Source organism: Pseudopodoces humilis, chromosome 29 (assembly GCF_049639895.1).
Source record: "Pseudopodoces humilis isolate 2021_Gansu_Grassland_sample_001 chromosome 29, ASM4963989v1, whole genome shotgun sequence".
Classification (NCBI taxonomy): domain Eukaryota; kingdom Metazoa; phylum Chordata; class Aves; order Passeriformes; family Paridae; genus Pseudopodoces; species Pseudopodoces humilis.
Genome location: NC_142228.1, coordinates 1,167,021 through 1,192,535, shown reverse-complemented (window position 1 = coordinate 1,192,535; position 25,515 = coordinate 1,167,021). Strand labels below are relative to the sequence as shown.

Sequence of the window (25,515 nt, the reverse complement as noted above, 5' to 3'; positions counted from 1 at the left end):
GTGAAATACAAAATGAAAATAAAAATTTAATTCTGTTTCGATTAAAAAATAAAATATAAAAATTAAATTCAGTTAAATTTGGGGAATGGAAATAAATTATTAAATTAAATATAAAATTTAATATAAAATTTAATTTAATTTAATTATTGGAATGGAATGGAATGGAATGGAATGGAATGGAATGGAATGGAATGGAATGGAATGGAATAAAATAAAATAAAATAAAATAAAATAAAATAAAATAAAATAAAATAAAATAAAATAAAATAAAATAAAATAAAATAAAATAAAATAAAATAAATTTTCCCCCTTATTTTTCCCATTTTTCAGGCAGGATCTGCAGGAAGAGGGGTCCGAACTGTCCCAGCATCGCCCCAAATCCATTCTGGGAGTGTTCTATCCCAAAAAAATCCAGGTTTCCCTGGAATTAGGGGATTTCAAGCCCCCGCGGCTGCCGGGAGAGGTTTTTATTTCCTGCCCGGTGTCGGGATGAGTTGAAATGTGAATTTTCCGTGTTCCTTCCGCAGGAAACTCAATTAAAACCTCATTTAAAAAGCGATTTTCTCCCATCCCCGCCCGCAATAAACGAGGATTTAAATCCGCGGGTATTTGACACCCGAATTTGGACCAAAAAAAAGTTGGAAATCGGGAGCTGGAATCCAAATCCAGCCGGGAATTCCAAGATTTTCAGGTGTGGCACGTGAAACTCGGAGGAAAAAAACAGCTTAAAAATTAGGGTTTTTTTCCTCATTTTTCCAGGCGGGGTTTAAAGCAATTTATTTTTCATTTTTAGAGGGTTTTTCCTATCTTGGAATGCGGGAATTCCTTGGGAAAAAAGCGATTTTTTGGGAGGTTTGGAGCTTCCAGCCCGGGCAAGAAACGGGAATTGTGAATTTTTAATAAAAGCGGTGAGGGCGGGGATGGATTTTTGCAGATTTTCGCAGCCTTTTTTTGCTGCCAAACTCCCGATTTGAGATAAAACCTTGATAATTCCCTCCGGAAAAGCCGTTCCTTGCTGTTTTCCTGGTTTTTTTCCCCCCAAAAATTGGGAATTCAGGATAAAATAACGCACGGGGGGCCCGAGAAGCGGCTGGGAAACCAAAATTTGGGGCGGAATTGGTGAAAAAAGGGAGACAAAATAAATAAAAATAAATAAAAATAAATAAAAATAAATAAAAATAAATAAAAATAAATAAAATAAATAAAAACAAATAAAATAAATAAAAACAGAGTGAGGCGAGGTTTTCCCAAGGTAAAAATTCCTAAATTTCCTTGGGTTAAGCCCAGAGGAAAAATCGGGAGAATTCCTGAGGGGTTTTTTTTAACTCTCTGAGACCAAAACTTTCGAGTTTTGCCTCAAATCCCGGCGGATTTGTGGGAAGTCGCGCCCGGATTTTGGGGATTTTTAGGAATTCTGGGGGGGATTCCCATCCCAAAGGTGGGAATTACCCCGGAGGTTCCCAGATTTTTGGGGATAATTCCCTCCCTTCTGACATTTTGCGGCTCCCGATCCTAAAATCTCGGGAATTTTTTTGCCAGGAGGGAAAAATTTCCTCACTTTGAGCTGGGAGAAACTCCAATCCCCTCCGCATCCCTGGGATCGCCCCTCCCGGGTGGAATTCCCACCTCATTTCCACCCGTTTGGGGTTTTCCTTGTGGAGCCGATTTCTTTTTTATGGATTTTGTAACGTTCTTATTCTGATTTTGATGGATTTGGATGGATTCTTATTGATGATTTTGACGGGTTTTGATGGATTTGGGTGGATTTTGATGGATTTGGGTGGATTTTGACTGAGATCAAAAGGAGAACAAACGCTCGGGAGCTTTTCCCAGCCAGGGGTGAGGAACAGATGGAGCCTCAGTGTCCCCGCTCCTGATCCCAGCGCCGGGAATTCCCAACCAATGGAATTGGATCCCATCCCAAATGAATTTTCCCTTCCTTTGGGATATTCCAAGGAGAAATCTCCGCCTGGGAGGGGAACTTGGGGTCCTTTTTGCTGCTTATGAGAAACGCGGGAATCGCTGGTGGACACCTGGAAATCTGGGAATGGATTGGGACATGTGGGGTTTTTGGGATATGTGGATTAGTTGGGATGTGTGGGTTATTTGGGATATGTGTGGGTTATTTGGGATGTGTGGGTTATTTGGGATGTATGGATTTTTTTGGGATATGTGGATTATTTGGGATGTGTGGGTTATTTGGGATGTGTGGGTTATTTGGGATGTGTGGGGGTTATTTGGGATGTGTGTGGATTATTTGGGATGTGTGTGGGTTATTTGGGATGTGTGTGGGTTATTTGGGATGTGTGTGGGTTATTTGGGATGTGTGTGGATTATTTGGGATATGTGGGTTATTTGGGATGTGTGGGTTATTTGGGATATGTGGATTATTTGGGATATGTGGGTTATTTGGGATGTGTGGGTTATTTGGGATATGTGGATTATTTGGGAAGTGTGGATTACTTGGGATGTGTGGGTTATTTGGGATGTGTGGGTTATTTGGGATGTGTGTGGATTATTTGGGATGTGTGGGTTATTTGGGATGTGTGTGGGTTATTTGGGATGTGTGGGTTATTTGGGATGTGTGTGGTTTATTTGGGATATGTGGATTATTTGGGATGTGTGTGGGTTATTTGGGATGTGTGTGGGTTATTTGGGATGTGTGTGGGTTATTTGGGATATGTGGGTTGTATGGAATATACTGAATATATGGGATATGTGGAATATATGGAAAATATGGCATGTATGGGATATGTGGGATACATGAGTGTATGGATTATATGGAATGTGTGGATTGTATGGAATATATGGAGTATATTGAATATATGGAATAATTATATGGATTATATTAAAAATATTGGATATATGGGATATATGGAGTGTATGGATTATATGGAATATGTGGATTATACGGAATATGTGGGATACATGGAATATATGGGATATATGTAGTATATTGATTTTATGGAGTATATGGGATAAAGTGAATATATGGATTATATGGAATATGTAGGATATATGGATTATATGGAATATACAGGATATATGGAGTATATGAAATATATTGAATATATAGGATATATTCCATATATGGGATATGCAGATTACATGGAATATACAGAATTATATGGAATATATGGGAAATATTCCGTACATGAGATAGATTAATTCCATGGATTCTATGGGATAGATGAATTCCATGGATTTTATGGGATGTGTTCCATACACGGGATATATGAATTCCATGGATTCTATGGGATATCAGTTGCTGTCTGTCACGTGTATAAAACAAATGAACGGCTGCAAATGGAAGATTTCTGATAAAACCCAACCATGGCAATGGGGCCAAGTCCTGCTGGGGCTTCTCCAGGATCTTCCCACCCATTCCGGTCCCACACGGATGCACCTGATCCCAAAATCCCTGGATCACTCTCTCTGGCAGTTCTGGAGAGGACTCGGATGTCCCTCAGCCCCTCCCGGCCTGGCCTTTCCAGGCGGCTCCACCGCTTCCCGGGATGGGTTTGGGGCTCCTGGGACAAAAGGGAGCGTGAGGAACTCGAGGTGGAAAAATGGGATGAGCTCAAGTTGGGAGAGAAACTCGGGATGAGGAAAATAGGACGAGCTGGGATTGGGAGAGAAACTCGGGATGGGGAAAAGGGATGAGCTGGGGATGGGGGAAAAACTTGGGATGAGGAAAATGGGATGAGCTGTGAGGGAAACTTGGGATGAGGAAAAAGGGATGAGCTGGGAGCTGGGAGAGAAACTCGGGATGGGGAAATGGGATGAGCTGGGAGCTGGGAGAGAAACTCGGGATGAAAATGGGATGAGCTGGGAGCTGGGAGAGAAACTCGGGATGAAAATGGGATGAGCTGGGAGCTGGGAGCGCTGTTCTTTGCGAGGGGAGCGCGGCCGGGCAGCCGCGGGGGCTCCGGGCCGGGGCTGTCCCGGGAGGTTCCCGGAGTGAGGACGTGCGGCTCCGGGGGATCTTCCGGAGGGTCCCTTTGAATTTCAAATGAGAGCCGGGACCTTTGTAGTGGCCGCCTTTGATCCCGGCCTTGCCTCTCTCCTCACCTGGGACCGCGCCTAAACCCGCGCCTAAACCCGTTCCTAGCCCGGTTCCTGCCCGGGGATGTCTGGGCTTGGGGTTTGGGGTTTGTTGTGGTGTTTTCCTCCTGACCTTTTGCAAATCGCGACTGGAAGAAAACCCCCTTTTCACCTTTTCCCCTTTGGGTTTTTTTTTTTTCCCTCTTATCTCGGAACTAATTGGGCTCTCCAAAACCTTTTTTTTTTTTTTTTTCTTTTTTTTCGGAGAGAAAGGAGCGTATTAGAGCGGGGAAAGATTTTATCTGCGGGGCAGAAGCCGCAGCAGGTACTTCATCCCTCATCCCTCATCCCTCATCCCTCATCCCTCATCCCTCATCCCTCGCCGAGCAGATTTGCAAATTTGCCCAAGCCCGAACAATGGATCCTCCTGGCAGCCCCTCTGTTGACTTGTTTAGAAATCCCAGAGGCGTTTCGAGGTAAAAAGGTCAGAGCTGCACCGGCCCCGCTCTTCCTCCCTCCCCCCCTGCCCCGCTCCGAGCCTCCCTGGAGGTAAAACCTGGAAATTTCATTTATTCTGTGGAAAATCTCCCTTTTAGGGCTCGCCTTGGGGGAGCTGGAGATAACAAACCGCGTTGGAAGCTTCTGTTTTTGGGGTTTGAGGAGCGTAAATTTGGAATAAATCAGGATTTGTTTCTATCCCCGCAGCCCCCGAGCGCGTCCCGGTTGCTGCGGCAGCGCCAGGGATGAGAATTCCCGGGATTTTCAGCCTGAGGATGATTTGCTGCTCCCATCAGGCAGCGAAATGAGTGGGGAATTCCAAGTTTTTGGGAAGCCGGGCCCGATTCCAGGGATGGTCCGGCAGGAAAAGGGATCGGCCCTTTTGTTTGGGATGTTGGAAACAGCCGGAGATTTTCCTTCCTTCTTTCCTCCTCCCTCGCAGCCTCCCCCGCCCCGCATCCCGCGATTCCCAGAGACCCCCGTTGGGTTGGAAAGATGGGAGTTGTGGAAAAAAAAAAAAGAAAAAAAAAAAAAAACCAAACAACTTTATTGGGCTGAGGTAGTTCCGTGTCGAGGAGGGGGAAGAGGAGATTCCGGCCGGGATTTTGGGGATAATTCCATTTTTAGCAGCAGTTTCAGTCCTGGAGCTCCTGGCGAGGGAGGGGAGGGAGTTGGGCCGCGCTTAAATTGCGGCTTTATCTGGCTCCGATAAACCCCAGAGGCTGCGAGGAACGCTCCGAGCTTTGAGGCTGGAAAAAACTCATCCCAAAAAACCTCATCCCCATCCATCCTCGCACCTCCCGCCAGCAGAGCCCCCCGAGGTCAGATCCGATAACAAATCCCCTCCCTTCCTCCGCCGGCAGCAGCAAAAATCGCGTGGAAAAACAACAAAAAATTAAAATAAAACCCTGTAAAGCAGAAATAGTGCAAAACCGGAGAAGGAAATAGGGTTTTTTTGGTTTTCGTCTTTTTTTTTTCCTCGGGGTTTGGGTCTTTGCAGAGGCTTCGAGCGTCTTGGGTGCCTCTTCGCAAGAAGAGAAAAACAGGAAATAAAAGGGTGGGGAAAGGAAAAAAAAATGCCCGAAATTTATATTTTTTCCTGTTTTTTTTTGAAACAATCTCACCAGGATGAAAAAAACGCATCGAGCAGGGGCGGGAGGAAAAAAAAATAACAATCGTTGCTCTTTTTTTTTTTTTTCCTAAGGGGAGCGAACTAAATTAGTTTTAAAGTTTTTGTTTGTTTGTTTGTTTGTTTGTTTCTGGAGTTGAAAGTGCAGTTCCTAAAGGGGAGGGGGAAAGGCAGAAACGTCCCTGAGACACGGGAATGGCTGCGGAGCCTCTCCTCGGGAGCGCAGAGGGGTTATAAATAAAGAGAGACGCGGGGGGACAGGCGGGGGTGCCCCGGGGGGAGGATCCCGTTCCTCGGGGCCACCCCCGGTGGGTTCCGGGGGGTTTCAGGAGGAGCCGGAGCTGGGGGGAGCCTCAGGTGAGGTGCAGTTGGATTGATCCGAGGCTTCGGCCGCTTCCTTGGCCGCCCTGGAGGCGGCGGCCGGGGCCAGCCCTTCCTTTTCCCTCTTCTTCTGCTTCATCCTCCTGTTCTGGAACCAGATCTTGACCTGGGTCTCGTTGAGCTCCAGGGTGGCGGCGATCTCCACCCTGCGGGCCCGCGTCAGGTACTTGTTGAAGTGGAACTCCTTCTCCAGCTCCGTCAGCTGCTTGGTGCTGAAGTTGGTGCGGATGGAGTTGGGCTGCCCCAGGAGCCCCAGCTCCGACGTTTTGCCTGGGAAAAACCCAAAAAACACCAGGGCAGGAGCGGCCGGAGGGATCCTCTCCCCTTCTCCCTCCTCCTGCCAGCTCCGCCATCCCTGCCGGCCTCACGCAGGGCTCTCGTCCCGCACCAGGCTCTGCTTTTCCCTTGGGAATTCGCATCCTCCCGGCTCCGCTTTTCCCTTTGGAGCCTTTCCCCGCATCCTCCCCGTTCCGCTTTTCCCTTGGGAATCTTTCCCCGCATCTTCCCGGTTCCGCTTTTCCCTTGGGAATTCGCATCCTCCCGGCTCCGCTTTTCCCTTGGGAATCTTTCCCCGCATCCTCCCAGCTCCGCTTTTCCCTTGGGAATCTTTCCCCGCATCCTCCCAGCTCCGCTTTTCCCTTGGGAATCTTTCCCCGCATCCTCCCAGCTCCGCTTTTCCCTTGGGAATCTTTCCCCGCATCCTCCCGGCTCCGCTTTTCCCCTTGGGAATCTTTCCCCGCATCCTCCCGGCTCCACTTTTCCCTTGGGAATATTCTCCCGCATCCTCCCAGCTCCGCTTTTCCCCTCGGATCCATCCCGGGACCCCTCGGGGAAGGGCAGGGAGAGGGTGATGATGGCGGGGGGAGGAGGAGGAAGGCCGGGAATTTCGTGGGGAAGGAAGTGGAACAATAGAGGAGGGGATGGAAGGCACGGCTGAGGAAGGAGGAGGAAGTGCTGAGCGTTTCCTGCTCCGAGCTGGGCTCAAATCAGAGCTGGGCCTGCGGAAAACTGAGCTCAGGGAAGCTCCATCGGATGTGATGGAAAATCTCTGGGTGGGGTTTAAAGAAAAGGCCCCAGAAGCAAAAGAAACCCAACCCAAACAAGACCCCAAAACCCAAACAAACTCAACCCAACCCCAAAAAATGACCCCAAAACCCAAAAAACCCCAACCCAACCCCCAAAAATGACCCCAAAACCCAAAGAAACCCAACCCAACCCCAAAAAATGACCCCAAAACCCAAAGAAACCCAACCCAATCCCAAGAAAAGACCCCAAACCCCAAACTCAACCCAATCACAACAAACTCAACCCCAAACCCCAAACAAACTCAACCCCCCAAAAACACCCCCAAAACCTCAAATAAAACCCCCAAACCCTTAAAGACCACTCCCAATCCTTGGGCGAGCCAACACTTCCCGGCTTCACCGTGAGCCCCAAACTCACCTGTTCTGGGGGGGTTCCTCTTCACCCTCATCCACTCGAAGGTCTGCGCTGCCCCCGGCCCGGGGCACGGCTCGGGGGGTCCCGGCGGCTCCGCTTCCTCGAGAAGGGAAGGCGAGAGGCCGAAGAGGCCGGGCAGGTACGGGGGCTGCTCCTGGCCCAGCGCTGGCAACTGCTGGAGCTGCCCCGGGGGCCCGCAGTAGCCCTCGGCCAGCGAGCCCGGAGCGAAGCCCGCGGGGCCCTGGAAGAATGAACCGTCCGCGTCCTGCTGGCCCAGGTAGAGCTGCTGGTAGCCGGGATGAGCTGGGTAACCCGGGCCGGAGAAGCGGGAGGAGGATGAGGATGAGGATGAGGAGGATGAAGGGTGGAAGCCGTGCTGGGGGAGGTGGGAGGCAGCAGCCCCGAAGCGGCTCTCGGGGCCACCTGAGCACTGCGGGAAGGGAGGCGAGGCCGGCTCGGAGCGGGGGAAAGCGGCGGGGCCGCGGTTACAAAGCGCCAACTCCAAGAAGGAGTTCATGCCGCTCTCGTCCATCCGCCGCTGCTCCGGGAGGGTCAGGTTTAGGGCGGGGGGGATGGGGGGGACTCCTCCTGCCCTACAACCCTCGGGCAGAGCCTGGAAGCCGCGAAAGTTCCATGGCGAAGCCCGCGGAAGCTCGGGGGGACCCCGCGGGCGGAGCGGGCCCAGCCCAATGAGCGCGGGGCTCCCGAAGTTTGTGCCCGGCTCATCCATCAAGGGCCTGACATTTGCATGACAAAGGGGCTTCAATCAAACGCGGGCCCATCAATCTGATAACAACACCGAGGCGTCAAAAATCTTCCCCTCAAAGAGTTTTAAAAGAGGAGGGGGGCGAGGTGCGGGGCGCGGGGAGGTGCTGGGGGAAGGATTGGAATGACCCGCGAGTGTTTTAAGTGCTAAAAAGGCCCCCGAGTTATGCGAGGGAACCGATTTCAGGCCCAACTTGTGACTTTAAAAGGTTTTTTTTCCTTCCTTCCCCCCGATGCCGGTGTGAGAAAAAAGGGGAAGAGTGGAGGCACAAAAGGATGCGCTTTTATTCATCGGGAAACTTTTCCCGACAAAGCTCCTGGCACCGCGGTTTGGCTTTTTCCGGGATGAGGAACCCGCTGAAAGCTCCTGAAGAAAAATCAGCTCCATTTTCGCTTTAATTTTTTTGCCCGCACGGGCTTTGTGTCCGGGCTAAAAGCACCGTAATTAGATCAATATTTTAATGAGGGAAATAAAGTTAGCGAGGACAGGACGGCTTTTGTTGGAGAGTGCCCGGCCTGGAAAATCCGGGATGGGAACTGAGAGCGGCCCCGGCGCCCACCTGGGACCTTCCCTCCATCCACACTCCCCCCTAAATCCGGATTTTAGGGGTTCACCAGCTCACGTTCTCCACTAAATCCGGTTTTTAGGGGTTCACACCTCACACTCCCCCATAAATCCTGATTTTAGGGGTTCACCAGCTCACATTTCCCCCTAAATCCGGTTTTTAGGGGCTCACTCCTCACTAAATCCGGTTTTTAGGGGCTCACACTTCACTAAATCCGGATTTTAGGGGCTCACTCCTCACTAAATCCGGTTTTTAGAGGTTCACACTGCACACTCCCCCCTAAATCCGATTTTTAGGGGCTCACACTTCACTCAATCCGCTTTTTAGGGGCTCACTCCTCACTAAATCCGGTTTTTAGGGGCTCACTCCTCACTAAATCCGGTTTTTAGGGGCTCACTCCTCACTAAATCCTGATTTTGGAGCTTCACACCTCACACTCCCCTCTAAATCCGATTTTTCGGCTTTCACCCACCCCACCAAACCTCATTTTTGGGCGTTTTAAGCCTTTCTGGTGCACTAAGCTCAGCTTTCGGGGCCGATCTCGGCTCGAGAGGGGTCCAGCTGAGGAGGAGGAGGGCAGAGAATGGGAACATAGGTAGGCAACATTTATTTACTTGTTCCGAGGAGGGAGACAAGAGCAGGCGGCCATCGGACGCCCACAGTCATTTGTTACTTGTCAGGATATTTACTGCCCGGCCACGCTCCCGGGAGGAGCAGGAAAGCTCCGCTGCCTCTCCCTCTCTTTCCCCCCAGGCCAAAAGTTCACCCTGAAAGGAGAATCCGCGTCCTTTCCGCTGATGCGACGCGTTCGAGGCGAGAAATTTCGGTTTTTCCCCCTCCTTTCAAGGCTAAAATTGGATTTTTAGCCGCTTCCAGCTCCTGTTTTTCCGTAAAAAGAAAAGATTTAAATTTCCGTTTGTTCATTTATTCGGATTTTTTGCTGATGCCGGGGGGAAATGTTTGAGGTTAGGAACGCTCTACAAAACTTTCTGCTGCCTTCTTTGCATAAAGATTCAAAGCGGCTCGAGAGAAATCGATTTCTAATTCGATATTTTATTTTATTTTATTTTATTTTATTTTATTTTATTTTATTTTATTTTATTTTATTTTATTTTATTTTATTTTATTTTATTTTATTTTTACTTTATATTACTTTATTTTTCTTTTCTTTTCTTTTCTTTTCTTTTCTTTTCTTTTCTTTTCTTTTCTTTTCTTTTCTTTTCTTTTCTTTTCTTTTCTTTTCTTTTCTTTTCTTTTCTTTTCTTTTCTTTTCTTTTCTTTTCTTTTCTTTTCTTTTCTTTTCTTTTTCTTTTCTTTTCTTTTCTTTTCTTTTCTTTTCTTTTCTTCTCTTTTCTTTTCTTTTCTTCTCTTTTCTTCTCTTTTCTTCTCTTTTCTTCTCTTTTCTTCTCTTTTCTTCTCTTTTCTTTTCTTCTCTTTTATTTTCTTCTCTTTTCTTCTCTTTTTTCCTCTTTTCTATTTGATGTTTTTTATTTTTTTGTTTTTTATTTTATTTTAATATTTTTATTTTAATATTTTTATTTCTATTTCTATTTTTCATTGTGTTCGGGCACCGAGGGATGCACAGCTCTCAAAAATGGTGATTTATAGGTAAAAAAGAGAATAATTTAAAGAGATGTCGGGTGTTTATTTCTGCCTCGAGCCAACGATGATTTCCCATCCTTGGGAGGTTTTTAAATCCCGAAAATCCAGGAAAAATCCCTGATCCTGAACTGTGGGAGGGAAAATTTTCATCTCAGAGAAGCCCGAATTGGAGCTGAGGTGAAAAATCCGATTTTTTGGGGCCGCCCGATAGGGGTGGAGATGGAGCCAGCTGGGATTGAAATTCGGGAATTTGGGAAAATCGCTTTTTTTGGGTCCCTAAGGCCCAGCTGAGCAGGGATTGAGGGCTGGAATTATTCAGGAATTTGGGAAAATCGCTTTTTTTGGGCCCCAAATGTTCAGCTGAGGGCTGGAATTATCCAGGAATTTGGGAAAATCGCTTTTTTTGGGTCCCCAATTCTCATCTGAGGGCTGGAATCATCTGCAAATTTGGGAAAAATCGCTTTTTTTGGGTCTCTAAACTCGGGAATTTGGGAAAATATCTTTTTTTGGGGGGAAACTCCGGGAGAATCCAGGATGGGGAAAGGCCCCGTTCCCCTCCCAGGATGCTCCGGTCCCCCCCGGCTGCCCCAAAAATCCCAAATTCTGCCCCAAAATCGTGGCTTGGGAAGTGCTGGGGGAGTTTTTTGAGCTAAATGAAACTTTTTTGGAGTTCAATGTAACTTTTTTGGGGGTTAAATACTGCTTTTTTGGGGTTAAATATTGCCGGTTTGGGGATAAATATAACTTTTTAGGGGCGAAATATCATGTTTTGGGGTTAAAGATCCCCTTTTTGGGGTTAAATATCACTGTGGAGTGGATTGCAAGAGTTTTGGGGTTAAATTTCATTTTGGGGGGTTAAATGTAACTTTCTTTGGGTTAAGTAGAACTTTTTGGGGGTTAAATATTGCTGTTTTGGGGTTAAATATATTTTTGGGGGTTAAATATCACTTTTTTGGGGTTAAATAAAACTTTTTTGGTGTTAAATGTGACATTTTTTGGGGAAAAACACAGATCATTCAGATAAAAGAGGAAAAAACTACAGATAATTAAGATAAAATAGGAAAAATCCGGGAAAACCCCAAATAATTCAGATAAAAGAGGAAAAAAATTGCAAATAATTCAGATAAAATAGGAAAAAAATCCCAAATAATTCAGATAAAATAGGGAAAAAATCCCAAATAATTCAGATAAAATAGGGGAAAAATCCCAAATAATTCAGATAAAATAGGGAAAATATCCCAGATAATTCGGATAAAACAGGGAAAAACCAGGAATTCCCCAGATAATTGGGATCAAATGGAATAACGGGGCCGGGGCCGGGTGGGGACAGGAGGGTCCCGCTGTCCCCGGACTCGGAGCCCATCCCGGGATGCTCCGCTCTGATTTTCCCGAACGCTTGGAGAGGAAGATTTGGGGAAATCCCTGGATTTTCCCGGTTTTTCTCCTTCCAGCCCCGCCTCCTTCAGCGCCGAGGGATCAAATTCCCGCCCTGCTTCCCTGGGAATGCCAGCGGCCTCGTTAATTAGCTTAATTTTCATATTTATGGATGGGCGGGAGTGGAGGGAAAGGATCTGGGGGGTCCCAAATCCCTCAGGATCCCCCCAGATCCTGAATCCCTTGGGATTCCCTCAGATCCTGAATCCAACTGAGGGTCCCAAATCCCACAGGATTCCCTCAGATCCCAAATCCAACAAAAGGTCCCAAACATGTTGGGATTCTCTCAGACCCCGAACCCAACCGAGGGTCCCAAATCCCTTGGGATCCCCTCAGATCCCAAATCCATCGGGATTCCCTCAGATCCTAATCCAACCGAGGGTTCTGAATTCCTCGGGATCGCCTCAGATCCCAAATCCAATCAAGGGTCCCAAATCCCTTGGGATCCCCTCAGATCCCAAATCCGTTGAGATTCCCTCAGATCCCAAATCCAACTGAGGGTCCCAAATCCCTCGGGATTGCCCCAGATCCCGAATCCCACTGAAGGTCCCAAATCCCCTGGGATCCCCTCAGATCCTGAATCCCTTGGGATCCCCTCAGATCCTGAATCCCCTGGGATCCCCTCAGATCCTGAATCCCACTGAGGGTCCCAAATCCCCTGGGATCTCCTCAGATCCCAAATCCCCTGGGATCCCCTCAGATCCCAAATCCTATTGAGGGTCCCATATCCCCTGGGATCCCCTCAGATCCTGAATCCCCTGGGATCCCCTCAGATCCCGAATCCCACTGAGGGTCCCAAATCCCTTGGGATCCCCCCAGATCCCGAATCCAGGCCTTGCTCAGAGCCCCGCCCTCCAACAGCCGCATGAATTAACGAACGTCTCCACCCAGGGCCGAGAGCAGCTGCTGGGATCGCTGGATTCCGGGGATCGGGATCCCGCTGGGGAGGAGAACCGGATCCAGCGGGACCGGCCGGGCCCAACTGCAGCTTTTCCCATTTTTCCTCTCTATTTCCAACTCCTGGGCAGGAAAACTCCCCGGGATAAACCCAGGAGGTTCCAGGTTGGCTCTCCCGGCTCCACCCTTTGGGAGAAAACCTGGACAAAACCCTGGAGATGGACGCCAGGCCAGAGGGAAATTCCCTAAAACCAGCGCAATTCCCGGGAAAAGCGACCTCCGGCACCTCCCAGGCCCCGTTCCCACCCGCCTTCTCCTCCAGGGAAGATTCCCAAGGTTTATCCAACATCTCCAGGGCTTCCAGGAGCTCCTCAGCAAACACATCCCCGCTCCCGCCGCGGCACAAATCAATATTTCCCCAGCGCGGACGCGTGTGGGAGCAGCTCATTTGCATATTCCCGGCTTAATCACCGCCAAGGAACGGCAAAATTGCTTTTTTCCCGACGATCCGGGGCGGAAAACGCCTCGATCCGCTGGATAAACCCCCTCGGCTTGCGCGGAATATCCGTCGGTTTGCCGTTCTGAGGAAGGTGAAGGAGGGCCGAGCTTGAGAATTCCCGTTTTTATTGAACATTCCCGCTCTTCCCGACGTTCCGGTGCTGCTAATTAGGACAAATCAGAGGGGCCGGCTGCTCGCGGGGATCGAATCCAGAGAGATCCCGGTTATCCCGGAGCTCGCTGTGGGTGGGGGATCCATGGGCGGCTCCTCTGCTTTGGGGAGTCCTTTTGGGGCCCTCGCTAGGGATTGGTGTCCGTGGGGGGTCAGGGGTTGGATTTTGGGGGGTTTGGGACCCCTTTTCCCCCCTTTCCTTTGGGATTTGTATCCATGGGAGCTCAGGGGTTGGATTTTGGGGGTTTTGGGACCCCTTTTCCCCACTTTCCTTTGGGATTTCTATCCATGAGGGCTCAGGGTTTGATTTTTGGGGTTTTTGGAACCCCTTTTCCATCCTCATTTGGGATTGGTGTCCATGGGAGCTCAGGGGTTGGATTTTGGGGGGATTGGGACCCCTTTCCCATCCTCATTTGGGATTTGTATCCATGAAGGCTCAGGCGTTTCATTTTGGGGAGGATTTGGGACCCTTTTCCCCACCCTCCTTTGGGATTTCTATCCATGAGGGCTCAGGGGTTGGATTTTGGGGTGTTTTGAACCCCTTTTTCCCCCTTTCCTTTGGGATTTGTATCCATGGGAGCTCAGGGGTTGGATTTTGGGGGGTTTGGGACCCCTTTCCCATGGAGAAAAGGCCTGTGAGAGTAGAAATCTTCTGGTTTTGGGATATTTTTCCTCATTTTTAGGCCGAAGGGTATTCAAAGGTGAAAATTTGCTGGTTTGGGGCTATTGCCCCTCATCTTTAACCTGGATAAAGACAGTGCTGTCCCTGGAGAGGACGCTCAGACCCCAAAACCATCCCCGGGCAGGGCCGAGCCCCCCATTCCCAGTGCTCCCAGTGCTCCCAGTGCTCCCGGTGCTCCCGGAATGGGGCTGGAGATGAGGAGGAGGAGGAGGAGGAGGAGGAGGAGGAGGAGGAGGAGGAGGAGGAGGAGGAGGAGGAGGAGGAGGAGCAGGAACAAATGGCGCTTTGACAGACAAAGTCTGGCACTGCCAGCGCGGCCTCGCAGCAGCCGGGGAGACGAAATAAACTCCAAAATAATGAATTTCCTCCCTTTTCCCCCCAAAAGCGGCGGCTCGGGGGCGGTGAGAGGAGGGCAGGGGGGAGCCGATGGCTCCGTGCGGATCCGAGCTCGGCTCCAGCAGCGCCACCGCTGCCTTTTCTCCACGGGAAGAGGTTTCAGAGGCGATGCCGTGAATATTTAATCCCGATCCAACGTTTCGTCTGGGTTTGTGTTTTTTTCCCCCGCGGAGCGAGGTTTGGGATCGCTCGCTCCGTGGGAAAAGAGCCTGGCGAGATTATTGGGGAAAAAGATAATTTGGAATAAAAACGCGGCTGTAAAATATCCCCCCCACCCCTCCCCGCCGTCCTCTCCTCTTTGTTAGAGCCGAGAGAGATCATCCACAGCGATTTCCAAAACATCTGGCCAGGCTTTGCCTTCTTTATTTCACTTTTATTCCCTTTTTTTTAATAAATTTTTTACGGCCCGCAGCGCCAACCCAGCCGGGCTCTGAACCCCAAATTAAAAAATCAGAACTTTTCCCCAACTCCGGAGGGAGGGATGAGCTCACCCAGGCACTGAAAACACCAAATTCAGCCCAAAAATCCGTGGTGGGGCGCGGGGGACACCCCAAAAGGAGAAGCCGAACTGGGTTTTGCTTCACCCTAAAAAAAAAAAAAGGGGTTGGGGAAGGGTCTGGGCTGCTCCGGGAATTTTTAGGGTCCCCCTCGCCCCACATTTCCAACCCCCTCCTTTGGCACAAACCTCCCAAAATCCCCAAATCCTCTGGTTGATCGGGGTGATTGATCGGGGCCGGCAGCCGCTGATTGATCCGGGTGATTGATCTGGGGGTGACCGAGCCCCCTCCTGGAGCAGAAACCTCCCCCGAACCCCCCGGGAGGAATTTTGGGGTTCGAATTCCCAAGGGATCGGCAGAAATCCTGGGAGGAGATGGCGGCTCCCGGGGGTTTCGGGGTTTGTGGGGTTGGAAAAGAGAGGAGGAATAAAGAAATTTATTCTTTATTTGGGCCCTCTCAGGCCCAGCTCTTCCTCCTCCTCCTCCTCCTCCTTTTTTATTTGGGCCCTCCCCGCGTGGATTTTTTTGGAGATTTCCCTCAAAATCCTCATTTTTTTTCCCCTCGTTTTTTCCGCATCTCGGGAAGTTTCGAACCCCGGGAGCTGCGAGAGGAAAAAAAAGAGGAGGAGGAGGAGGATGGGGATGAAGAGCGGGATGTGGGAGGCCGGGAATTCGCGTGGGCTCCGCGCTGCCTTTGTGTTGCTTTTCCATCCCTTTATCCCCTTTTTTCTGGGGGGGGTTTATTTAAATTTTTTTCCCCCTTAAAAGAAAGGATTTTTCCCCTCCTTTTAATGCAAAAATTAAAGGGAAATAAATATTTTTTTTAAAAAAAAAAAAAAGTCGCCGTTTTCATTTAATACAATAAATATATAAATTAAAAAACAACAACAACAAAAAAAAAAAAAACTCGAGAAAAATCAAAGCAGAACAGAACGAAGGAAACATTTCCCGGAGCCTCTGGAATTGTTGCTCTGAATTCCTTTTGTCTCAGGGTGCACGAGGAGATGATTAAACCTCATTACAAAGCAGGAAAAAAAGCGAATGATTTATGGAGGAAAACAAAAAAGAAAAAATAAAAGCGGGGTTTTGGAATGAATTCCGGAGCAAACACGAGCTTGTCGGTTTTATAAAGACGTTTATTTACTCTATGAAAATAATATACAATAAATAATTTGCCCTTTGCTGTGAAAGGATTTGAATAAATAATCTACATCTAAAACGTAAAAAGAGGGAGGAAAATTCCCCTGATTTTATTTTTTTTTAATTTTTTTTTTTTTAATTTTAATTTTATTACGAAATCTAAAAGTCTCCTTCTGATTCCTGAGAAAGTGGCTGGGGAGGATTTAGAAAAAATTTCTTTTTTCATATTTTTAATTTTTCTCTCGAGGGTTGACATCTCCGCCGTGCCTGAGAACAACCTTGGAAATAAATAAAAGGGGGAGGGGGGAGGAAATAAATAAATTATAAATAAAACTATCGTGAAATTGCTGCATTTTAGCCAAACTCGGGCCTCTCTTTCACCTTCTGGGATAAATATCGGGAGGTTTGGGTCTCACGGAGCTCCGAAGAGGAAGAGGGAGGAGGATGAGAAATGGCTTGAGGTTGATTTTGGGGGGTTTCCCCTTATTTTAGAGCAGATTTTGGGGTGGGGGTCCTTCTTTTAGGGCAGATTTTGGAGGGTTCCCTTCTTTCAGAGCAGATTTTGTGGGGTTTCCCCTTCTTTTATGGCAGATTTTGGGGCTTTTTCTCCTATTTTAGGGCCGATTTTGAGGGTTTTCCTTCTCGCAGGGCAGATTTTGAGGGTTCCCCCCTCTTTCAGGCCAAATTTTGGGCATTTCCTCTTCTTTTAGACCAGATTTTGGGAGGTTCCCCCCCTTTTTAGGTCGGATTTCAGGGGCTTTCCCTTCTTTCGGGGCAGATTTGGGGTGTTCTGCTCTCTTTCAGGGTAGGTTTTGAGGGTTCCCCCTCTTTTGGACCGGATTTTGGAGAGTTCCCCCTCTTTCAGGCCAGATTTCGAGGGATTTCCCTTCTTTTAGGGCAGTTTTGGGGTGTTCCCCCCTCTTTTAGACCAGATTTCGAGGGTCTTCCCTTCTTTCAGGGCAGATTTTGGAGGGTTCCTCCTCTTTTAAGCCAATTTTAGGGGAATTTCCCTTCTTTTAGGGCAGATTTTGGGTGTCCCCCCCTCTTTTAGACCAAATTTCGGGGAATTTCCCTTCTTTCAGGGCAGATTTTGGGTGTCCCCCCCGGTTTTCGGGCCGATTTTGGGGTGCCCTCCAGCCGGTCTCCCCCGCTAATCGAATCTCTGCAGGTCGATGCTCCAAAGCGCGCTGCTGAAGAATTCCAGCTCCTCCTCGGAGAACCTCAGCGGGCTCTCCAGGGCAGCGGGAAGAGCCGGGGAAAAGCCTTGGGAAAGCTCCAGGCACGGCAGCAGCCCCAGCTCCGGCAGCACCGGCGAGTCCGGAGCCTCCCCCGCCGCCGGGCCGGGCTGCTCGGAGCTCGGCCCCGCGTTCCCCCGGGGCTCCGGCGGAGCGGGGCTGCCCTCGGGCTCGCTGCCTTCATCCAGGCCGGCCAAACCCGGCTCCTCTCTCCGCTGCCTTTGCCTCTTGTGCTTCATCCTCCGGTTCTGGAACCACACCTTGACCTGGCGCTCGCTGAGCTGCAGCAGCGCCGCGATCTCCACGCGCCGCGGCCGGCACAGGTATTTGTTGAAGTGGAATTCCTTCTCCAGCTCCAGCAGCTGGGTGTTGGTGTAGGCGGTGCGGAGCCTCCTGGAGCCGCTGCTGTCCGCCAGCCCCTCTGGAACACACGGCCGGGGGTGGGAATGGTCAGCGGAGGGGACAAAGCGAGAGGCTGGAGGAGTTCTGAATTGTTTAATTCAACTCTTCCCACGCTGGAGGAGGATTTGGAATCGCTTTTGCCTCGTGGGGGGAAGGGGTTTTGATCCCCGGCCTCTCCCTTTAGAGCCCTTCCCTCTCTGCTATCTCTGAAGATAAAGGGAATTTCAAACCATCTTCTTTCCTTCCCTTTCTTTCTCCTCTCCTTTCCTTTCCTTTCCTTTCCTTTCCTTTCCTTTCCTTTCCTTTCCTTTCCTTTCCTTTCCTTTCCTTTCCTTTCCTTTCCTTTCCTTTCCTTTCCTTTCCTTTCCTTTCCTTTCCTTTCCTTTCCTTTCCTTTCCTTTCCTTTCCTTTCCTTTCCTTTCCTTTCCTTTCCTTTCCTTTCCTTTCCTTTCCTTTCCTTTCCTTTCCTTTCCTTTCCTTTCCTTTCCTTTCCTTTCCTTTCCTTTTCCTTTCCTTTCCTTTCCTTTCCTTTCCTTTCCTTTCCTTTCCTTTCCTTTCCTTTCCTTTCCTTTCCTTTCCTTTCCTTTCCTTTCCTTTCCTTTCCTTTCCTTTCCTTTCCTTTCCTTTCCTTTCCTTTCCTTTCCTTTCCTTTCCTTTCCTTTCCTTTCCTTTCCTTTCCTTTCCTTTCCTTTCCTTTCCTTTCCTTTCCTTTCCTTTCCTTTCCTTTCCTTTCCTTTCCTTTCCTTTCCTTTCCTTTCCTTTCCTTTCCTTTCCTTTCCTTTCCTTTCCTTTCCTTTCCTTTCCTTTCCTTTCCTTTCCTTTCCTTTCCTTTCCTTTCCTTTCCTTTCCTTTCCTTTCCTTTCCTTTCCTTTCCTTTCCTTTCCTTTCCTTTCCTTTCCTTTCCTTTCCTTTCCTTTCCTTTCCTTTCCTTTCCTTTCCTTTCCTTTCCTTTCCTTTCCTTTCCTTTCCTTTCCTTTCCTTTCCTTTCCTTTTCCTTTCCTTTCCTTTCCTTTCCTTTCCTTTCCTTTCCTTTCCTTTCCTTTCCTTTCCTTTCCTTTCCTTTCCTTTCCTTTCCTTTCCTTTCCTTTTCCTTTCCTTTCCTTTCCTTTCCTTTCCTTTCCTTTCCTTTCCTTTCCTTTCCTTTCCTTTCCTTTCCTTTCCTTTCCTTTCCTTTCCTTTCCTTTCCTTTCCTTTCCTTTCCTTTCCTTTCCTTTCCTTTCCTTTCCTTTCCTTTCCTTTCCTTTCCTTTCCCTCTTCTCTCTTCCAAAGAATTCCGTTCCTCAATTCAACTCTTCCCCCTCTGGAGGACGATTTGGAATCGGGAGGAGAAGGGATTTTGCTCCCCGGCCTCTCCCTTTAGAGCCCTTCCCTCTCTGCCACTCTGGAGGATAAATGGAATTTCAAACCATTCTTTCTTCCCCCTTTTTTTTTTTTTTAAATTATTTTTATTTTTGGTTTATTTTTTACCCTTTCCCGGTACTTTGATTTCATTATTCCAGCTTTCCCCGGCCAATCAGCTCCGCCCTGATCCTGCCCGATTTTACCTGAGCCGAGCCATGGAAATCCTGGAATTGTTCTTCCAGCGCTTTATCCCGAGGGAAAGCGGCTCCCTGGCCCAGCAGCGCCTGGCGGAGCCGCTGCTCCTTTTCCTGGGGGGCTCGGGGGGCGTTTGGGGCTGGAATAATTTCATTTTGTAGGACCAGCCCTCGCTCTTTCACCTCCCCACCCCGCTGACAGCAACCCCCGCCTTCCCCACCCATCTTCCTTCCCCCTCCTCGTTTTCTTGGCATTTTGTTGTCTTTGCTTTTCCTTTTTTTTTTTTTCCTTTTTCCCCTTTCTCCCCCTTTTTCTCCCCCCTTTTTTCCCTTTTTATTCCCCCCTTTCTTTTTCTTTTTCCCCCCCTTTTTTTTCCCATTTTTGCCCCCTTTTCACCCCCCTTTTTTCCCCCTTTTTTTTTCCCCTTTTCCCCCTTTTTTTCCCCTTTCCCCATAACAAAACGCAGCTCTGACAGAACAAACCAAAACCCCCGGAGTCTCACAAACCCCACCCGAACCCCCCGGGGCTCTTCCGGCTCCCAGTTTTGGCAGAAGTTGCCTCAATTTGTTCTTTTCACCCCCGAGGGATGAGCGGGAGGGAGGAGCATCCAAACCCCCCCGGATCCAGGGATCGCTCCCTGAATTTCCCCCCCTCGGGGGATCCTTTAGGGGGGGATGGGCTGGGGTGGATTTTGGGGCGAGGAGAGGAGAATTTATGATTTATTTCATTTTTTTCCCCGCTCCCCTCCCCGATACGAACCTGCGGGCACCGGCAGCGAGGATGATGAAGGCGGGGAGGAAGAGGACGGAGCCTGAGAGGTTTTCCTGGATTTCTTCTCCTTCATCCAAGGGAATTCGGCTGCCGAGGGGCCGGGCCGAGCCGGGGGCTGAGGCTGGGGAAGGCCATGGGATGCTCGTTTTTGGCTCCTCGGTCTCTCCGAGCAAGGATTCAGGCTCTGGAGGACGCTTTGCTCAAAAGGAGGAGGAATTAACGTCGAGTCCTTGATTGATGAAGTTTGAAATGTCTCCAGGACAGCGGGGAGAGACGTCAGGCACTCGGCGAGCGAGGGCTGGCTATTTATAAACCCGATCTCCCTCTCAAATTCAAAATTCATGGCTTTTCCAGGGCCTTTAAAAAGCGGGAGGGAGGCGGGGGAGAGGGAGGAGGAGGAGGAGGGGGAGAGGGAGAGGAATGTGAAGGCCCCGGTTTGTGATGGCGAGGATGATGAAGGTCCTCGGGCTGTTTATAATTGTTATATTGCCGATAAATCCGGGCGGAGGGGGGACCTGGCTCTGCTAAACTCGAGGATTGCAGCCAATTCTTCGTCACGTGGGAGGCCCTGGCCAATGGCAGGCGGGGCCTGGTGGCATCCAGAAAGCATTATTTCCTTTAATTGATCTCAAATAATTAAAAATACAGCCCGGAGAGAGAGAGGAAACCCCAGAAATCCAACACCGCCCAGCAGCACCCCAGAATTAACATTTCCTTCCTTCCTTCCTTCCTTCCTTCCTTCCTTCCTTCCTTCCTTCCTTCCTTCCTTCCTTCCTTCCTTCCTTCCTTCCTTCCTTCCTTCCTTCCTTCCTTCCTTCCTTCCTTCCTTCCTTCCTTCCTTCCTTCCTTCCTTCCTTCCTTCCTTCCTTCCTTCCTTCCTTCCTTCCTTCCTTCCTTCCTTCCTTCCTTCCTTCCTTCCTTCCTTCCTTCCTTCCTTCCTTCCTTCCTTCCTTCCTTCCTTCCTTCCTTCCTTCCTTCCTTCCTTCCTTCCTTCCTTCCTTCCTTCCTTCCTTCCTTCCTTCCTTCCTTCCTTCCTTCCTTCCCTCCTTCCCTCCTTCCCTCCTTCCCTCCATCCCTCCCTCCATCCCTCCATCCCGTTGCTCCCGGTGTTTTTGCCCTGACTGCTGCTCCCTGTCCATCCCGACATTCCCGGTTCTTCCCGATATTCCCAGTCCTTCCAGCTGTTTCCCATCCTGCCTGCTTTTCTTGCCCTTCTCGATGTTCCCTTTCCCAGTCCCTTCCCGATTTCCCTCTCCCCCTTTCCCGCCCCTTCCCGATCTCCCTCTCCCTCTTTCCCAGCCCTTCCCGATTTCCCTCTCCCCCTTTCCCGGCCCTTCCCGATTTCCCTCTCCCCCTTTCCCAGTCCCTTCCCGATTTCCCTCTCCCCCTTTCCCGGCCCTTCCCGATTTCCCTCTCCCTCTTTCCCGGCCCTTCCCGATTTCCCTCTCCCCCTTTCCCGGCCCTTCCCGATTTCCCTCTCCCCCTTTCCCGGCCCTTCCCGATTTTCCCTCTCCCCCTTTCCCATCTCTCCCATCCCCAGGGAGATGGAGCTGTGGGAAAAGGGAATTTTCTTCCCTCCCTGCCGGGCATTCCCAGCTGGATCCCTGCTCCTGTTCCCACCTCTGCACCCCGGGCTTGGAGTCCGGGTGTGAACACTCAGGAAATCAAGCGAGCTTTTAAGTCAAGTTTAGTTAAACCGAGCCCATTTATCGGCTTAAATTACTTTTAAAGAGCAGCCTAATCCTGGTCCTTCCCCAGCCGGGTTTAATGGACGCTTTCCACTTTCCTTAAAGGCCAAACGCGTTTTAAGGTCACGGATATCTCTGAAATCGCTTTTTTTCCTTCCCATCTCCCTTTTTTCCCCCATCTCCAATGAGCAGCGCCACTTCCAGAGTTTACAAAATAAATAAATCAAATTAAAAAGTCGTTTCCGTCAAGATTTTTTTCTTTTTTTTCCCCCTTTTTTCTTTCCCCTCCTTCCCATTTCTTTTTTTTTTTCCCCATCTCCAATGAGCAGCGCCACTTCCAGAGTTTACAAAATAAATAAATCAAATTAAAAAGTCGTTTCCGTCAAGATTTTTTTTTTCTTTTCTTTCTTTTTTTTTTTTTTTTTTTCTTTTTTCTTTCCCCTCTTTAAAGCTCCCCGGCTCCACACAAGAAGAGAAACCATCAATCTTTTTCCCCCCAAAGACTTTCTGACAGCTCGCCCTGACTCACTCAGCAAAGAAATTTCCCACTTTTTTAACCCAGGGGAAGAATTAAAATCTTTAACCCGCCTCTTTCAAGAGTAAAAACTCCAAATTTCACCGTGGAGAAGGGGAGAAATTAAAAAATTTAATTTTTGGGGGGATGAAAAAGGAGATTTTTGGGATTTTGGAGGTTTTTTTTTGCTGGCAATTCCCAGCCGGGAAGGCTCCGATCCCGCAGGGAGAAGCCTGGAAACTTTTGTCACTTCAAACAATCAAAATTCAAAAACACTTCAAAAATCCGCGTGGGTGGGGAGGCTTTGGGAGGGAATAAATCTAAAACTCATTTAGCCAGGGGGGAAAAGCAAATCATTATCATAATTAAAAAAACACCGAGCGCAAAGTGAATTTCCCCGAGGTTTTTGGGGTTTTTTTTTTGTGATTTCGCTTATGGGAAACACCAAAAAATTCGGTTTAATCCATTCAGGTGGGTGGATAAAATTGAAATTATTTGGGTTTTGGGGGTTGCTGGAGGGTTTAAAGTGGATTTTTGGGGTTCTCGGGTTTTGTCTGTGGTGGGAATTCCGGGTTTTTGAAGGATGGAGGAGTTGGGATGAAGAGGAAGAATTTGGGATGAGAAATTTTCCCCAGGCAGGAGAAAATAAAAAGAGGGGGGGGGTGAAAAGGGGGAAAAATGAGAAAAGGGGGAATAAAAAGGGGGAAAAAATGAGAAAATGGGGAAAAATGAGAAAAGGGGGGAATGAAAAAGGGAAAAAATGAGAATCGGGGGGGAATAAAAAGGGGGGAAAATGAGAAAATGGGGATGAAAAGGGGGGAAATTGAGAAAAGGAGGGAATGAAAAAGGGAGGAATGAAAAGAGGGAAAAATAAAAGGAGGGGAAATGAAAAGGGAGGGGGGAAAATGAAAAGAAGGAGGGTGAAAAGAGGGAAAAATGAGAAAAAGAGGGAAAATGAAAAGAGGGAAAAATAGAAATGGGGAAAAAATTAAAAGAGGGAAGAATTGAAGGAGTGGAAAATGAAAAGGGGGAAATGAAAAGGGGGAAAAATGAGAAAAGGAGGGAAGATGAGAAGAGGATTAAAATGGAATTTGGGAAAAATGTGAAGATGGAGAAATGAAAAGAAGGAGGATGAAATGAAGGATGAAAAGGAGGATGAAAAGAGGGAAAAATGAAATGAAGGATGAAAAGGAGGATAAAAAGAGGGAAAAATGAAATGGGGGGAAGAAAAGGAGGATGAAAAGAGGGAAAAATGAAAGGAGAGGAAAAAGAAAAGAGGAAAAATTAAAAAAAAAAAAGAAAAAATTTAAAAAACTCTTGCGGGAAACGGGGATTTCTTTTTTCCCACGCATCAAACGGAGGCACAAGGGGGGAAAAATAAATCTCCCAACTCCGGGGGAGAGGTTTCGCATCCTTGGGATAAATTCCCGGAGTTCCCGAAGGAGAGAAAAACCCCAAAATTCCCGCTGGGAACGGCCCGGAGCTGCTGCTTTAAAACCGAGCAGGAAGCGGAGCCCACGGAGGACGCGTCACGGCCGGAATTGGAATTTTTTTTTTCCCGTTTTCCCTGGTTTTAACCATTTCCTGGGAATCCCTGGCGCAACATGGCGCCCGGGAAAAAAAAAAATAAAGTATTGGGAATGGGAGGGGGAGGAGAGAAATCGCGGCCCTTGTTGTGAGAGTGGGTTTTAATTGTAAATATTAATTAAATCTGGATTAAATCGCACGGCTCGAGGTGGGAATTGTTCCTTGGGATGGGTGGGAAAATTCCCTGGGATGAGTTTTATTGGAGCTCCAAGGTTGGGATTATTTTATTTTAATTTCTTGAATTTATCCTGGCTGGTGGATAAAATGAATGAAGTGGGAAATGTGCAGGAAATAGAAATATGGTGGGTGAATTATAGGGGATAAAAAGGTTAAAAAAAATATAGGGTATGTAGGGTGTAAAATTGAAAAAAAAATATAGGATATAGGGTATAAAATATAAAAATATGTAGGGGATAAAAATAGAAAATAGGAAAGTAGAAAATATAAAAATAGAAAATAGGAAAGTAGAAAATACAAAAATAGAAAATAGAAAAGTAGAAAATATAAAATATACTACAGAAAATATAGGGTATAGAAAATATCCTGTGTAAAATATAGGATATAAATATATATGAAATATATAGTAGATATAAAAATATAAAAGATGTCATATATATAAATGTATAAAATAGAAAATATACTGTATAAGATATAGGATATAGGCTATAAATATATAAATATATCATAGATATAAAAATATAAAATATATATTTTTAAATATTATATATAAAATATATTATATATTTATATATAATATATAAATATATAATATATTTTTATAAAATATATATCTATAAATACATATTTATATATTATATATATATAAAATATGCAATATATATAAATATATAAAATATATAAACGACATAAAACACAAAATATAAATCCCACTCGCTGCTTCTACAACACCCACCCCCTTTTTTTTTTATTTTTAATTATTTTGGGGGGTTTTCTGATCCCTTTTTTAGCTTTTCCACCCTTTTCTCGTGGCCGCAATGAAATTCCCAAATCCCCCTCTCCTTCCCCTCCTCCTCCTCCTCATCCCCAGCTTTTCCAAGCCCTTCCCAGCGCCATAAAACTTTTATTGCCCCTCGCTGCTTTAAATGAAGTTTTCTTAGGGCTTCAGAGCATAAAAAGCAAATTATTCACGGCCTTCTCCCGTCTGCTTTCGCTTCTCCCTTTTCACATTTTCTGCTTTTTGGGGTTTTATTTTTCCCCCTTTTTAAATAAATTTTGGGGTGCCCGGGGAGGTGTGGCTGGGTGTTGTTGCTCACGCTCGTATTTTAGAAATAATCCCATTTTTCTCACCAGAACTCCGTTCTTTCAGCCAGAATCCGATTATTTAATTTTCAATTTAATCATATAATAATTATCCATTTCATTCCTCTTCACTTCCCAAGGCCTCGGGATGGAAACACTGGGGCCGTTTTTCCTTTTATTTTTTATTTTCCTTTTTTTTTTTTCCCCCGCCTCCCTCTCTCCTTGTTTTTATTTATATTTTTTTCCTTTTCCATGATTAATCCCTTTTCCTTTGTTTTCATTCCCTCTCCAATGGCAGCCCAGCCCTGGCTCCACGTGATCCCTCTTTGTGGACTCCCGAATTCCCAGGATTTCACCCCAAACCAGGACTCCTCTCTCAAT

The 25,515-nt window shown here is 47.6% G+C and overlaps 2 protein-coding genes across 2 annotated transcripts; both read right to left on the bottom strand.

Moving 5' to 3' along the window:
* Positions 1–5,996: 5,996 nt before the first annotated feature.
* HOXB1 (homeobox B1) lies at positions 5,997–8,024 on the bottom strand. The gene is made up of 2 exons (XM_005533524.3): positions 7,496–8,024; positions 5,997–6,322 (listed from the first exon to the last, which is right to left on the bottom strand). Exons 1-2 carry the CDS (start codon positions 8,022–8,024, stop codon positions 5,997–5,999), a joined length of 855 nt encoding a protein of 284 aa, XP_005533581.3.
* An 8,163-nt stretch (positions 8,025–16,187) lies between these two features.
* Positions 16,188–20,685, bottom strand: HOXB2 (homeobox B2). The gene is made up of 2 exons (XM_005533523.3): positions 20,074–20,685; positions 16,188–17,797 (listed from the first exon to the last, which is right to left on the bottom strand). The coding sequence occupies exons 1-2, from the start codon at positions 20,426–20,428 to the stop codon at positions 17,292–17,294; spliced, it is 861 nt and encodes a 286-aa protein (XP_005533580.1). The 5' UTR covers positions 20,429–20,685; the 3' UTR covers positions 16,188–17,291.
* Positions 20,686–25,515: the final 4,830 nt, after the last annotated feature.